General features: G+C 39.3%; 1 protein-coding gene across 1 annotated transcript in view; it reads left to right on the top strand.

The window, feature by feature from the left end:
• Nucleotides 1-10,408: 10,408 nt before the first annotated feature.
• Nucleotides 10,409-12,760, top strand: part of LOC107572341 (uncharacterized) — a 7,527-nt gene continuing 5,175 nt past the window's right edge. The window contains exons 1-6 of the mRNA XM_016258774.1: nucleotides 10,409-10,481; nucleotides 10,919-11,042; nucleotides 11,280-11,364; nucleotides 11,447-11,549; nucleotides 11,793-11,923; nucleotides 12,485-12,680. Coding sequence (XP_016114260.1) covers nucleotides 10,409-10,481; nucleotides 10,919-11,042; nucleotides 11,280-11,364; nucleotides 11,447-11,549; nucleotides 11,793-11,923; nucleotides 12,485-12,680 — 712 coding nt within the window. The remainder of the gene's footprint in view (nucleotides 10,482-10,918; nucleotides 11,043-11,279; nucleotides 11,365-11,446; nucleotides 11,550-11,792; nucleotides 11,924-12,484; nucleotides 12,681-12,760) is intronic.

Below are 12,760 nucleotides of genomic sequence, written 5' to 3'. Positions count from 1 at the left end.
TAACCTTGGCCCGATCTGTGCCTTGCCACAATTCTGTGTCTGAGCTCTTCAGGCAGTTCCTTTGACCTCATGATTCTCATTTGCTCTGACTTGCACTGTGAGCTGTAAGGTCTTATATAGACAGGTGTGTGGCTTTCCTAATCAAGTCCAATCAGTATAATCAAACACAGCTGGACTCAAATGAAGGTGTAGAACCATCTCAAGGATGATCAGAAGAAATGGACAGCACCTGAGTTAAATATATGAGTGTCACAGCAAAGGGTCTGAATACTTAGGACCATGTGATATTTCAGTTTTTCTTTTTTAATAAATCTGCAAAAAATGTCAACAATTCTGTGTATTTCTGTCAATATGGGGTGCTGTGTGTACATTAATGAGGAAAAAAAATTTACTTAAATGATTTTAGCAAATGGCTGCAATATAACAAAGAGTGAAAAATTTAAGGGGATCTGAATACTTTCCGTACCCACTGTATATATATATGGATCTTATACAAGTGCAACCCTCCATCAGAGCGTCTGGAGTGTCCACGCAGCTTTAGCAGAGCGTGTTGCATGCAGACAGTTTTGAAAGATAATAGCCTACATCTTAAAAAATAGCTTAAAGATATAGTTCACCCAAAAATGATTATTCTGTCATCGTTAAAACTGATGTTTCAGACCTGTATGAGTTTTTTCAGCTGTTGAATATAAAATAAGATATTTTGAATAATGTGTGTAGCCAAACAGTTGCCGGTAGCCATTGACTTCCATAGCATTTTTATGGATACTGTGGAAGTCAATGGGTACCGTCAACCGTTTATTCACTAACATTCTTCAAAATATCCTCTTTTGGGTTCATCAGAAGAAAGAAACTCATACAGGTTTGAAACTGATAAATGAAGACTATTTTCAGTTTTGATGAACTATCGCTTTAATTCAACACATTTTAATAACACTTTAAAACAAACAGATAGTCAGTCTCTGTACTCGGTGCACACTAGTAACTTTCAGTTTTACAGCAGCAGTATTACACAGGTCTCTGCTTTCATTTCCATTTATTAATTCCTTGTTTCTCAAAATACACATTCAACATTTTTTAAACAAAATGTCAAAAGTCGGTCACTGTTATTCAGTCAAACAGTGCATCTGCAGTCCGAGGTGAAGTCTTATTGTCCCACGGCACACATCAGCTCCCAGACGTTAGAGAGTTGAGAAATATTCCTTCTGGAACTTCTGGAAGTCCTTCTCAGTGAAGACGGATTCCTCCTCCTGTTTGGAGGCGGGCGGATCGGGCCGATGACGATGGTTTTAAGTAGGTTTGAGATCATCTGAGCTGGTTTGAGGGGTTTTGAGCAGGTTTGCTGGTGTTTAAGCAGGCATAAAGTAAGTTTGAGATCATCTGAGCTGGTTTGAGGGGTTTTGAGCAGGTTTGCTGGTGTTTAAGCAGGCATAAAGTAAGTTTGAGATCATCTGAGCTGGTTTGAGGGGTTTTGAGCAGGTTTGCTGGTGTTTAAGCAGGCATAAAGTAAGTTTGAGATCATCTGAGCTGGTTTGAGGGGTTTTGAGCAGGTTTGCTGGTGTTTAAGCAGGCATAAAGTAAGTTTGAGATCATCTGAGCTGGTTTGAGGGGTTTTGAGCAGGTTTGCTGGTGTTTAAGCAGGCATAAAGTAAGTTTGAGATCATCTGAGCTGGTTTGAGGGGTTTTGAGCAGGTTTGCTGGTGTTTAAGCAGGCATAAAGTAAGTTTGAGATCATCTGAGCTGGTTTGAGGGGTTTTGAGCAGGTTTGCTGGTGTTTAAGCAGGCATAAAGTAAGTTTGAGATCATCTGAGCTGGTTTGAGGGGTTTTGAGCAGGTTTGCTGGTGTTTAAGCAGGCATAAAGTAAGTTTGAGATCATCTGAGCTGGTTTGAGGGGTTTTGAGCAGGTTTGCTGGTGTTTAAGCAGGCATAAAGTAAGTTTGAGATCATCTGAGCTGGTTTGAGGGGTTTTGAGCAGGTTTGCTGGTGTTTAAGCAGGCATAAAGTAAGTTTGAGATCATCTGAGCTGGTTTGAGGGGTTTTGAGCAGGTTTGCTGGTGTTTAAGCAGGCATAAAGTAAGTTTGAGATCATCTGAGCTGGTTTGAGGGGTTTTGAGCAGGTTTGCTGGTGTTTAAGCAGGCATAAAGTAAGTTTGAGATCATCTGAGCTGGTTTGAGGGGTTTTGAGCAGGTTTGCTGGTGTTTAAGCAGGCATAAAGTAAGTTTGAGATCATCTGAGCTGGTTTGAGGGGTTTTGAGCAGGTTTGCTGGTGTTTAAGCAGGCATAAAGTAAGTTTGAGATCATCTGAGCTGGTTTGAGGGGTTTTGAGCAGGTTTGCTGGTGTTTAAGCAGGCATAAAGTAAGTTTGAGATCATCTGAGCTGGTTTGAGGGGTTTTGAGCAGGTTTGCTGGTGTTTAAGCAGGCATAAAGTAAGTTTGAGATCATCTGAGCTGGTTTGAGGGGTTTTGAGCAGGTTTGCTGGTGTTTAAGCAGGCATAAAGTAAGTTTGAGATCATCTGAGCTGGTTTGAGGGGTTTTGAGCAGGTTTGCTGGTGTTTAAGCAGGCATAAAGTAAGTTTGAGATCATCTGAGCTGGTTTGAGGGGTTTTGAGCAGGTTTGCTGGTGTTTAAGCAGGCATAAAGTAAGTTTGAGATCATCTGAGCTGGTTTGAGGGGTTTTGAGCAGGTTTGCTGGTGTTTAAGCAGGCATAAAGTAAGTTTGAGATCATCTGAGCTGGTTTGAGGGGTTTTGAGCAGGTTTGCTGGTGTTTAAGCAGGCATAAAGTAAGTTTGAGATCATCTGAGCTGGTTTGAGGGGTTTTGAGCAGGTTTGCTGGTGTTTAAGCAGGCATAAAGTAAGTTTGAGATCATCTGAGCTGGTTTGAGGGGTTTTGAGCAGGTTTGCTGGTGTTTAAGCAGGCATAAAGTAAGTTTGAGATCATCTGAGCTGGTTTGAGGGGTTTTGAGCAGGTTTGCTGGTGTTTAAGCAGGCATAAAGTAAGTTTGAGATCATCTGAGCTGGTTTGAGGGGTTTTGAGCAGGTTTGCTGGTGTTTAAGCAGGCATAAAGTAAGTTTGAGATCATCTGAGCTGGTTTGAGGGGTTTTGAGCAGGTTTGCTGGTGTTTAAGCAGGCATAAAGTAAGTTTGAGATCATCTGAGCTGGTTTGAGGGGTTTTGAGCAGGTTTGCTGGTGTTTAAGCAGGCATAAAGTAAGTTTGAGATCATCTGAGCTGGTTTGAGGGGTTTTGAGCAGGTTTGCTGGTGTTTAAGCAGGCATAAAGTAAGTTTGAGATCATCTGAGCTGGTTTGAGGGGTTTTGAGCAGGTTTGCTGGTGTTTAAGCAGGCTTTAAGTAGGTTTGAGATTGTCTGAGCTGGTTTGAGGGGTTTTGAGCAGGTTTTATGGTGTTTAAGCAGGTTTTAAGTAGGTTTGAAGAGTTTTGAGCAGGTTTACAGAGGTTTGATTGGATTTAGGGGTCTTTGGGCAGGCATTAAGTAGGTTTGAGATTGTCTGAGCTGGTTTGAGATTGTCTGAGCAAGTTCGAAGAGTTTTGAACGGGTTTGATGGTGTTTAAGCAGGTTTCTAGTCGGGTTTGATGGTGTTTAAGCAGGTTTCTAAGTAGGTTCGAAGAGTTTTGAGCGGGTTTGATGGTGTTTAAGCAGGTTTTAAGTAGGTTTGAGATTGTCTGAGCTGGTTTGAGATTGTCTGAGTACTTTAGTTTCTGGGTTGATGACGCAGGACGTTGTACTCAACAAGAACCGAATGAGCCGCTTCAACCAACTGTCGAAGTTTTCCGAGGATTACCGAAGACTCTGAGTGAGTTGACGATGATACTGTGCAAGCCTGAGGCACGTACTGGAAATATGCTTATTATGAATATTATTAATTTACATTTTATTAAAACCTGCAACAACTTTTCTGTCGAGTGATGTAAATACAATTCACAATAGTTTATTGTGCATGCATATTATATTTAAAGTTGCTTAAGCAAAATCAAGGAGTTTATAAGACTGGTTTATTCATGTAGAACATATCCGCATTTGTGCATCAGTGTCTGTAATGTGTGCTGTAGGTGCGAAACTTTTAGGAATCTTATCTGAGTTGTAGGCTAGTCAGTATTGTTCAGTAAGTCGTATCTGAGGATCCGCGAATGAAGCTGTGACCACAAACACCATTAACTTAAGTGAAGTGAAATATGCTTTCACACAAATAGCTTTAGTTTTGAATGTTTCAATATGTGTTGACACAAATGACTTGAATTTTTCATTGATACAACACGGCACTGAGCTAGAAATGAAATGCGTAGAGACGTTATTGCTTGATGACGTCAGGAACCGATTAATCGGCTTTTTGAACCGGTTCAATGAGCCGATTTGTCCGAAAAGAACCGGTTCGTGGAAATGAATCGGACTTTGCATCACTATTGCATAGTGTAGAATGAAGCTTTTGCATTGGATCAGTTTTCTAACCTTTAAAATCTTTTTCTCAGTGTCATGACCTTTACATTTGTTGATCTGCTCTGATAAAGGATAAGTTCAGATTCACACATCATATGAGCGTTTAACAAAACTCTGATAAAAGTGTGTCTCAATAATTCTTTCCTCATTCTTCGGTTGTGATAAACATCTTGTGATTTTTGACCTTAGTGTTGCAATATGTCTGCTTCAGTCCAAACTTTCAACACAGAAATGTCAAGACGAAAGAAAATCCCCAGAGTTTCTGTTTTTACTACTAAAGCTTGGTCTATTATTGAGATTTTGGAGACTGGAAACACATCTGGAGTCTGTAAGTTAAAATGCTTTTAAATTCATTTACAATCTGACAAATACTGTTAATAGATATATTGAAAATAATTGTATTCATGTTTAAAACGTAAATGCAACAATAGCATAAATTATTTATAATGCAATTTTTAAAACAGCTTTTGCCAATTTCATTTTGTTGCTAATTGTGTCTTTCAGAACAATCATGTCAAAGTAAAAATACAACATATTTATACGCTATCATAGAAATCATGAGATTTCTTCTGAGGTCTGTGTCTATGATAGCAGCATAGAAATCATTTTAAATGTAAGAGCTTGTATGTTGTACAATATGACGAGACATTGCAAGTAATGTTATTTTAGGTTAGAACAGACAATAACGCGATGCACAGGTGTAACACACGTGCGTAACATTGTGTCGTATGGTGTGCAGAGCTGGGAAGGTTACAGATTACAAGTTAGCCTAATTTAAAATGTAATAAGTAGTGTAACTATTCAATGTTAATCGTTTTGAAACATTTAAAGCAGGCAGGGTAACATTACAGTAGACTTTTAAAAATTCTTCATCACTTGAATTAAGATCATAAAAGAATTAATTCTAAAGCACGTCCACCACAAAAGCATCTCTTTTTACTTTGAGGTCATTATGAGGTTAAATACTGATTTAAAATCTCAACAAGATCTAGTTTAATAGCTATGATACTGCTTTTCTGAAATCAGAAGACACTGGCATCTAATGCCTTGGAAAAAATAAAGCTAACACATAAACCCAAATAGGAAATGACATAGTTATTGAATAAGCATGTGTCCTATTCTGTGTCCTAAACTCCTGAAACATTGGTGTCTCATATTTTAGAGAAGCCGATAAAAAAATTAGGGAAAGAAATCAAATCTGTAGCCTATGTGTGACTGTAATTTAATTGCATATTTTGTCTCAGTAACTGTAACAGATTACAGTTACATTTGTTTTGCAATTAAATTAAAGGCCGCAGGAAACGGAAGTTACTTTATTTCAGTGTAGTGACGTGTTTCCAGCTGAAACGGAATATTGAATAGAGGGCGTGGTTTTATTTTTGCGCCCCTCCTCTCTGGGCGTGGTCAACGATATTCTGCCCCAGACTGCCCAAGCCGTCAAACTGACGTCATCAGGGAAGCAAGTGTTCAGATTTTGATTAAAGATTTCCGAGACAAACTATTTTTTTCAGCGGATTAACTTGCACGGATTAATTGTTCACATCAAGACTAGCTATGTGCGCTAGGAAAGTAAATACAGTCAATTTTGCTTTCATGCGGACTTTAAGTAATTCTGTTACATGTAACTGGTTCCTCCACAACACTGATGGTGTGTCAGCAGGGGGCGCCAGATACTCTCAATCCGCGATAAATGGACTCGTGTGTGCTTTGCTTTGTTGGTCTTCAGGTAACACTGTGTCCATGTATTCAGACCTGAAGGTAGCTGAACATAATAACCTTTCTTTCTTTCGTTTCTTTCTTTATTTTAAAGCTCATAATGTTTGATCTTACAATGTAAAATGATTGTAATTGTAATTACTGAAAGTCACCATAAAGTGGTACTAGTTTTACTACTATTAGAAAATATATTAGATAACTTAGTTTCCGGCCCGTTACTGTAACAACCTCTTGTGTTATAAATATTTAGCTAAATAACGTCAGCGACTGCCATAAAAAGCCTGCATGGCGTGTTTTCGAGTGTCTGCTGGAGATTTTAAGGAAGAAACCCGCGGGGGGTTTTTAGAGAGGCTCTTCTGAGAGAAGTAGACGTGGTTTCTACAGAAGCGAGAAACAGACCGCAAGGAGTTTACCCTTTATTCTCTTCAAACGAAAATAGATACACAGAATGAAAAAGGAAACCCTTTATCTCGGAAAGCTGGAGTAAATCAGTGATCTGAAATTCGGCTGTGGTGAGATGGAGACAGCAGGTCAGTGCATCCCTTACATCGGCTCTCAGCGCTCGCTTAAAGGCTCAGGACAGATGGTTTCTCAGGAGAAATATAGATGATTTACTGAAGAGAAGCGCTGCAGCCGCAGACTGATGGACAGATGATGATGATGATGATGATGATGGTGTTTGATTAGAGGATGGAAAACAGCAGAGGACAGAGAGAAGGATGTGACAGCAGAGGTGTGAGTGACTGATGGAGGATGTAGCGCCTCTTTTCTCGTAAAAACACTCTGTGTGTGAGTGTGTGTGTGTGTGTGTGTGAGAGTGTGTGTGAGAGAGAGAGTGTGTGTGTGTGTGTGTGTTCTGGAACAGTGTTGTAAATACAACTTAACCACTGATTTCTAGTCGTGTCCTCTTTTGGAAGACCAAACAAAGTAGTTTCGCTTTCACAACGAAACAGCGTCACACACGGCGGGCTTGAGTGAGTAGAGACCGGGGGCTGGAGTGAGCGGCGGGTGGGCTTAAGAACGGTGCGGCCGGTGGCGTGCGGCAACCACATGTGACGACCCCGGGCTGGACTCCGCTTCGTCCACGGTGAAAGCCGATCTGGTGATCCACAGCGAAGTTGATGTATTTCCTCAGCGACCAGCACGGATCAGCTCCAGGCACGACGAAGCAGATATCGTCCTCTTTTGGAAGACCAAACAAAGTAGTTTCGCTTTCACAACGAAGCACACAGCGTCTTCAGGACATGGCGGCGGCAGCAACAATACTACAGCGAGAATAAAAGTTACGCCTTCTTTCTTTGCGTGAACATTTGGGTGGCGTTATGCAAATCTTCCCACATAGTGACGTAGACATGTGGGGGCGTGTTAGAACGAGCCGGTTTAGGGGGGTGTGGCTGACTCTTAACTTTTATAAAGAATATCTCTTTGGATTTGAGACTTTAGTCTTTGCAGCTTTACAGATCTTCTTTATGCACCAAGAGCTTGTAACACTCCAAAGAGAAAGAAACATTGAAATCACATCATATGACCCGTTTAATGGCTTTGATGTAATAGATTAAAATAATTCCAATTGGTTTTAAGATCTGATCTGGCAAAATAAACAAACACATAAATACAGAAAATGAATTGCTAATTGTATGTCGGGACATTATCCAGTAATTTTACAGACATTTCCGTGAACCCTAAAACACGAAAGTTCAAAATGTTAAAAGTTTAATTAATTAGAAAACTGTTTTGTAGTTTGGTTGTTTTGGGCTTCATTGCACTGAAGGGAGAGCTGCATTATTCCTACTATTAGAAAGCATAAATCACACTTGGTTGATGTGTCATTTGAAGATTATAATGTGATGAAATAACTCAGAAATGAGACTTTTGAAAATGTGCAATGCTGATGAACCCTGATTTGTAGGATTCAGTTGCATCATATATCAATGCAAGATCATTCTGTGCTGTATCTATAACTAACATTGCTGTTATAGTTTCACTGCAGGGTGTTCCTATGAAATAGACATCAACTAGTTCAGCTCACCATTTCACACACTATACCATCTGTGAGCCTGGAGCACAAAAGCAGTGTTGAGTCGCTGGGGGATATCTGTAGTAATAGCCAACAATACATTGTATGGATCACAATTATACATTTCTCTTTTATGCCAAAAATCATTAGGATATTAAGTAAAGATCATGTTCCATGAAGATATTTTGTAAATCTACCGTAAATATATCAAAACTTAATGTTTGATTAGTAATATGAATTGCTAAGAACTTAATTTGGACAACTTTAAAGATGATTTTCTCAATATTTCGATTTTTTTGCACCCTCAGATTCCAGATTTTCAAATAGTTGTATCTCGACCAAATATGGTCCTATCCTAACAAACCATACATCAATGGAGCTCATTTATTCAACTTTCAGATGATGCATAAATCTCAATTTATACCCTTACGACTGGTTTTGTGCTCCAGGGTCACATTTCATCTCTTCTTGGAATCCTTCAGTGTGGTTTTCAGCTTTACCTTTTAAGGTAGTCTTTACCGACTGGTTGAGGAGTAGTAATGGTCAGAGGATTTAAAAATATAAGAAACAGGCATCGGATGATTTCTTATTTTATCTTCTGGGCTACATCACCTTTATTTCTGTAGCGCTTTTCACAAAACAGAGGGTGTCATAGCAGCTTCACAGTGATAAACAGGAACATAACAGAACCAATTATGGAAACTTAGCTGTTGTGCTGTAAATGTGGCTGTAAGCAGGGTTTGAAAATGAGGTCAGGGATTGTGCTTTAATAACGCCAACAAATGCAACTCATTATACATATAAACATATATAGGCATGTAGATGTTTTTGTTTGGGGTGGGCATTGTTAAATTAGACCTGATTTGTTGCATTCAAATTTGTTAATACTTTAGTTTAGGGGTGGATCATTTTATTATTCTTTATTATTCATGCAACAATACTAAAGACTATGATAGTTTTCATTAGTAAGCATTGATATATGATAAGATCTTTGTCTAGTGCTCTTATGAATGTTTTAGCGTGACTTTGTGAAAAACGCCTCCAGCATTTTGTTGCTAGATTTAGCAACTTTTCAGACTTCCATTGCAACTTTTTGAATTTTTTTTACATTTATTTGGCAACTTTTGTGAATAAGTGAATAAAATGATACAAAGGCATGATTTTTCCCTCTAAATTACACAGAAAGTCCGTCTGTAGTGCGTTGGAGAGAAGTGCCCAGCAGTATAGAGGTGTATCACGTGAATCAAGCTGCTAGCTGCAATAGTTCAATAATATTTCTTTCAGTTATGATACACAGTTTGTTCTTATTATTGTTGATCAGTTAGGTACACTGCAAGAAAAGCAGAAAAGGTACTGATCATTTTCTGGCGGGATATTATGTTAAGTTTACAGATATTTCCTGTAAACCTAAAACACAAAATACAGTGCGTAATTTAAAATACCTGTGAAAAATTAATATGGAAAATTCCTTCAGTATTGTGCCCTTTTCTTAAACTGTAGCATACTAACTACCAATACACTGCGTCAAATGATGATTGTTCGGAATGTGTAGTTTTAGTTCAGTGTTGATTGGGTTACATGATGTGATTCAGCTGAAATCAGCTCTGCAGAAGATTACAGCTCATGCGTTTCTTCTCATATCGACAGATTTCATGAAGGTGTAATGTGACTGATGATGAATGATGTCATAACTGATGCAATGCTTCTACTCAAATGTATTTTGGGAAAAGCGATGCCATTGAAAGGAAATGTGTCAGGAAGGCTGAGATGGCATGAGTGATACATATGTGTCAGATGCTCCGATGTGAGCACTAGAGAGGGAACAAACACATTAGCTGTATTAGATTCATTCACTGGAAGAAGAGCAGGTATCAAGGTAAGGGTAAAACACATTAAGGGTGATAGCAGAGTATTGTAATGATGCTGGGAGCCGTTGTGCCGTAGCTGATGGGATCAGATGAGCAGGTGTTGCAGGTATTAGATCAGTGTTGTGCCTGTGCTGCTCTCTTTATACATTATTCTCCATCTAAATGTCAGGATAGCAGCATATACGTGAGAAGAGGCTTGTCGGCTTCACAGTTTAAACAGAGGAAACAAATGAGAGGTGTTCTGAATAATGGATCTCTTATCTGGAAATCACATCATCTGATATCAGCGTTAACTGACACGGACTAATCATTCAGCTACTGGTGGAGTTTTGTTTTTCTGAAAGAGTGAAATGAGAACATCTGTTTCTGCTCCGACTCACACTGACGTGAGAGAAAAAACCGGTGCAGCCCCTCAGATGTGCGGTAAACCTTCAGCGACAAGAACACAGAGAACGAGAAGATAGATAGATAGAACGAGAAGAAGGCACCTGTTCATTACTGCTACTACTTAATAACAGTAAGATAGGTATGATTTGTTAAGATCGATCTCTTTTAATAGATTGGTGGGTATAGGGTCTAACACACGTTGTGAAAATGTGTTTTTCACTTAAAAATAAAGGTTCTCAATTAGCATTGATGGCACCATTAACATCCAAAAAACTTTGCATAGCAAAAAAGGTTCTTTAAAATAGAAAAAAGTTTCTTTGGATTAATAAAATAAAGATGGTTATTTTTATGAACTGTTTACTGTAGGGTTCTATGGGGAACTAAAAATGGTTAATCTGTGGTATCACTGCGAAAACACCCTTTTGCAACCTTTATTGTTAGGTTGAATTGCTCAGATGTTGCTCTTTCTCCAGGTTTAACGTGTCATAATGATTACCACAACACCTTCACATGTGTTTGGAACACCTCAAGACTGGACGTGATCCCTCCGGTCCAACCCGAGACCGTCTGCTGGATTCATGTAACGGTTACGAAGCTGTAAGGAAAAATGTGACTTCATAACGTATTTAGCTTGTGATTAAATCAGCCTTCATATTGTACAGGATCCAGAACTAATGAACGTAGAACAGTTTTCAGTTTTCACGTTCCTTTCTCTTAATTCTACTAATTCATTTGTTGGTTAGTTTGTGAGGTCAATCTAGAAAAATTTAATAAAACCTAATGGGTATGTGCTTCATTTTTATATGTGAAATTCTGAACTTTCTTTGATTTTAGAGATCCGATTCCAGAGAAGGCGCAGATGTTTGCAGACCCGGCACAGCCTCATGTACGCTCTGCCACCGTGGTTTTTAAAAGCAAGGTGACTGACAGATTCTGCAGATTCATTGAGTAGTAAACCAAACGAACATATGACGAGATTATTTCTTTCTCTTCTGCTGCAGCGAGGTATAATAACATCAGGGACCGGATTACATGAAGAAGTCCGTTGTGACAACTACGCAAATCCTTTGGCTGAAATAGCACAACATGATGCAGAAGACAGTGGTGAGTCAAATATAATAACTCACACAGTCTGGAACAGAAGCTAGAGAGCGTGTGATTGGAGAAGGGCTGTGTATCAGTCACTGATATTTACACATGTGAAGCAGGAGTCCATTAGTGTAAATGAAGAGTTCATGAGTTAACGAGAGAATCTTTGTCACGGCTTCTGTTCTGGCTTCAATCTGACCTATTGATCAGCACTGATAACTGTTTGCTTGAGCGATTATGATGTGTTTGTGTGTGCAGCAGTGAAAGTGGCTCCTCCTGAGACAGTGGAAGTTCACGGGATCAATGTTTCTTGGATTTTTGTTCCTTCAAAAAAATATTTAAAGCCTGAGTTTGGGGTCCAGTACAGATCTGCTGCTCAGAGCTGGAAGGTGAGCATATCAACCTCTCTCATGTCAACCTCTTTTTTTCCATGACAAAAAAAGTTTTTGACAATTGCTTATACATGATTTATGAAACTGTGAGTTGCAAGATGCAAGAGATGTGTGATGTTGTAGAGTTTAGAGAAAATAAGCCACACTAACTTGTGCATGTTCAGTGTGCTCATAAATACTGTATACAGCATATTCAGCGATAGATACAAAGGGTGGAAATAATATCTTTCTTTCTCAAACTGTTGTGAAGGAAAGAGCTGTAAGTGTAGGTGATCAGTAAATGAATGTGGTGTCTAATGTGGAGAAAAGTGTTCAGTGTTCTGCTAAAATTTCGTTTCACAGTTGCAAACTGATAATGTGCTTGCAGTTTTGCTGACTTGGTTTGAGGAGGCATTACTAGGAGTGTGTCTCGAGTACTTTTAGTGTGTAAGTGATTGTAAAACAAACTGTAGGATGTTTAGATGATGTGCATCTGAAGGCAGATTCAGAACCGTCTCACTGTGACTCTGTCAGCATTCATCACTGCAGAAATACTTCATTCTGTCAATGTCTGTGTAGGATGTGGAAAATTTTACCGTAAATACTACAGAAACTCAATTGGAGCTGCCAGAGGACCATTTGCTGTTAAATCAGCAGTACGTGATCAGGGTGAGAGTCAAGTATCAAGAGAGTAAACTGCCCAATGCTGTGTGGAGCGACTGGAGTGAAGAGTACAGGTGGACATCTGCTGTGGGTCAGACGCCCCACACACCAGGTAACACGCACACACACACACACACATGCACGCACGCACGCACACACACACAGACACACACACACACACACACACGCACA

The sequence above is a fragment of the Sinocyclocheilus grahami genome, unplaced genomic scaffold (assembly GCF_001515645.1).
Source record: "Sinocyclocheilus grahami isolate Dianchi unplaced genomic scaffold, SAMN03320097.WGS_v1.1 scaffold1737.1, whole genome shotgun sequence".
NCBI classification, from domain to species: Eukaryota; Metazoa; Chordata; class Actinopteri; order Cypriniformes; family Cyprinidae; genus Sinocyclocheilus; species Sinocyclocheilus grahami.
Note: the sequence above shows the minus strand (reverse complement) of the source record. Positions and strands in the feature narration are given on the sequence as shown.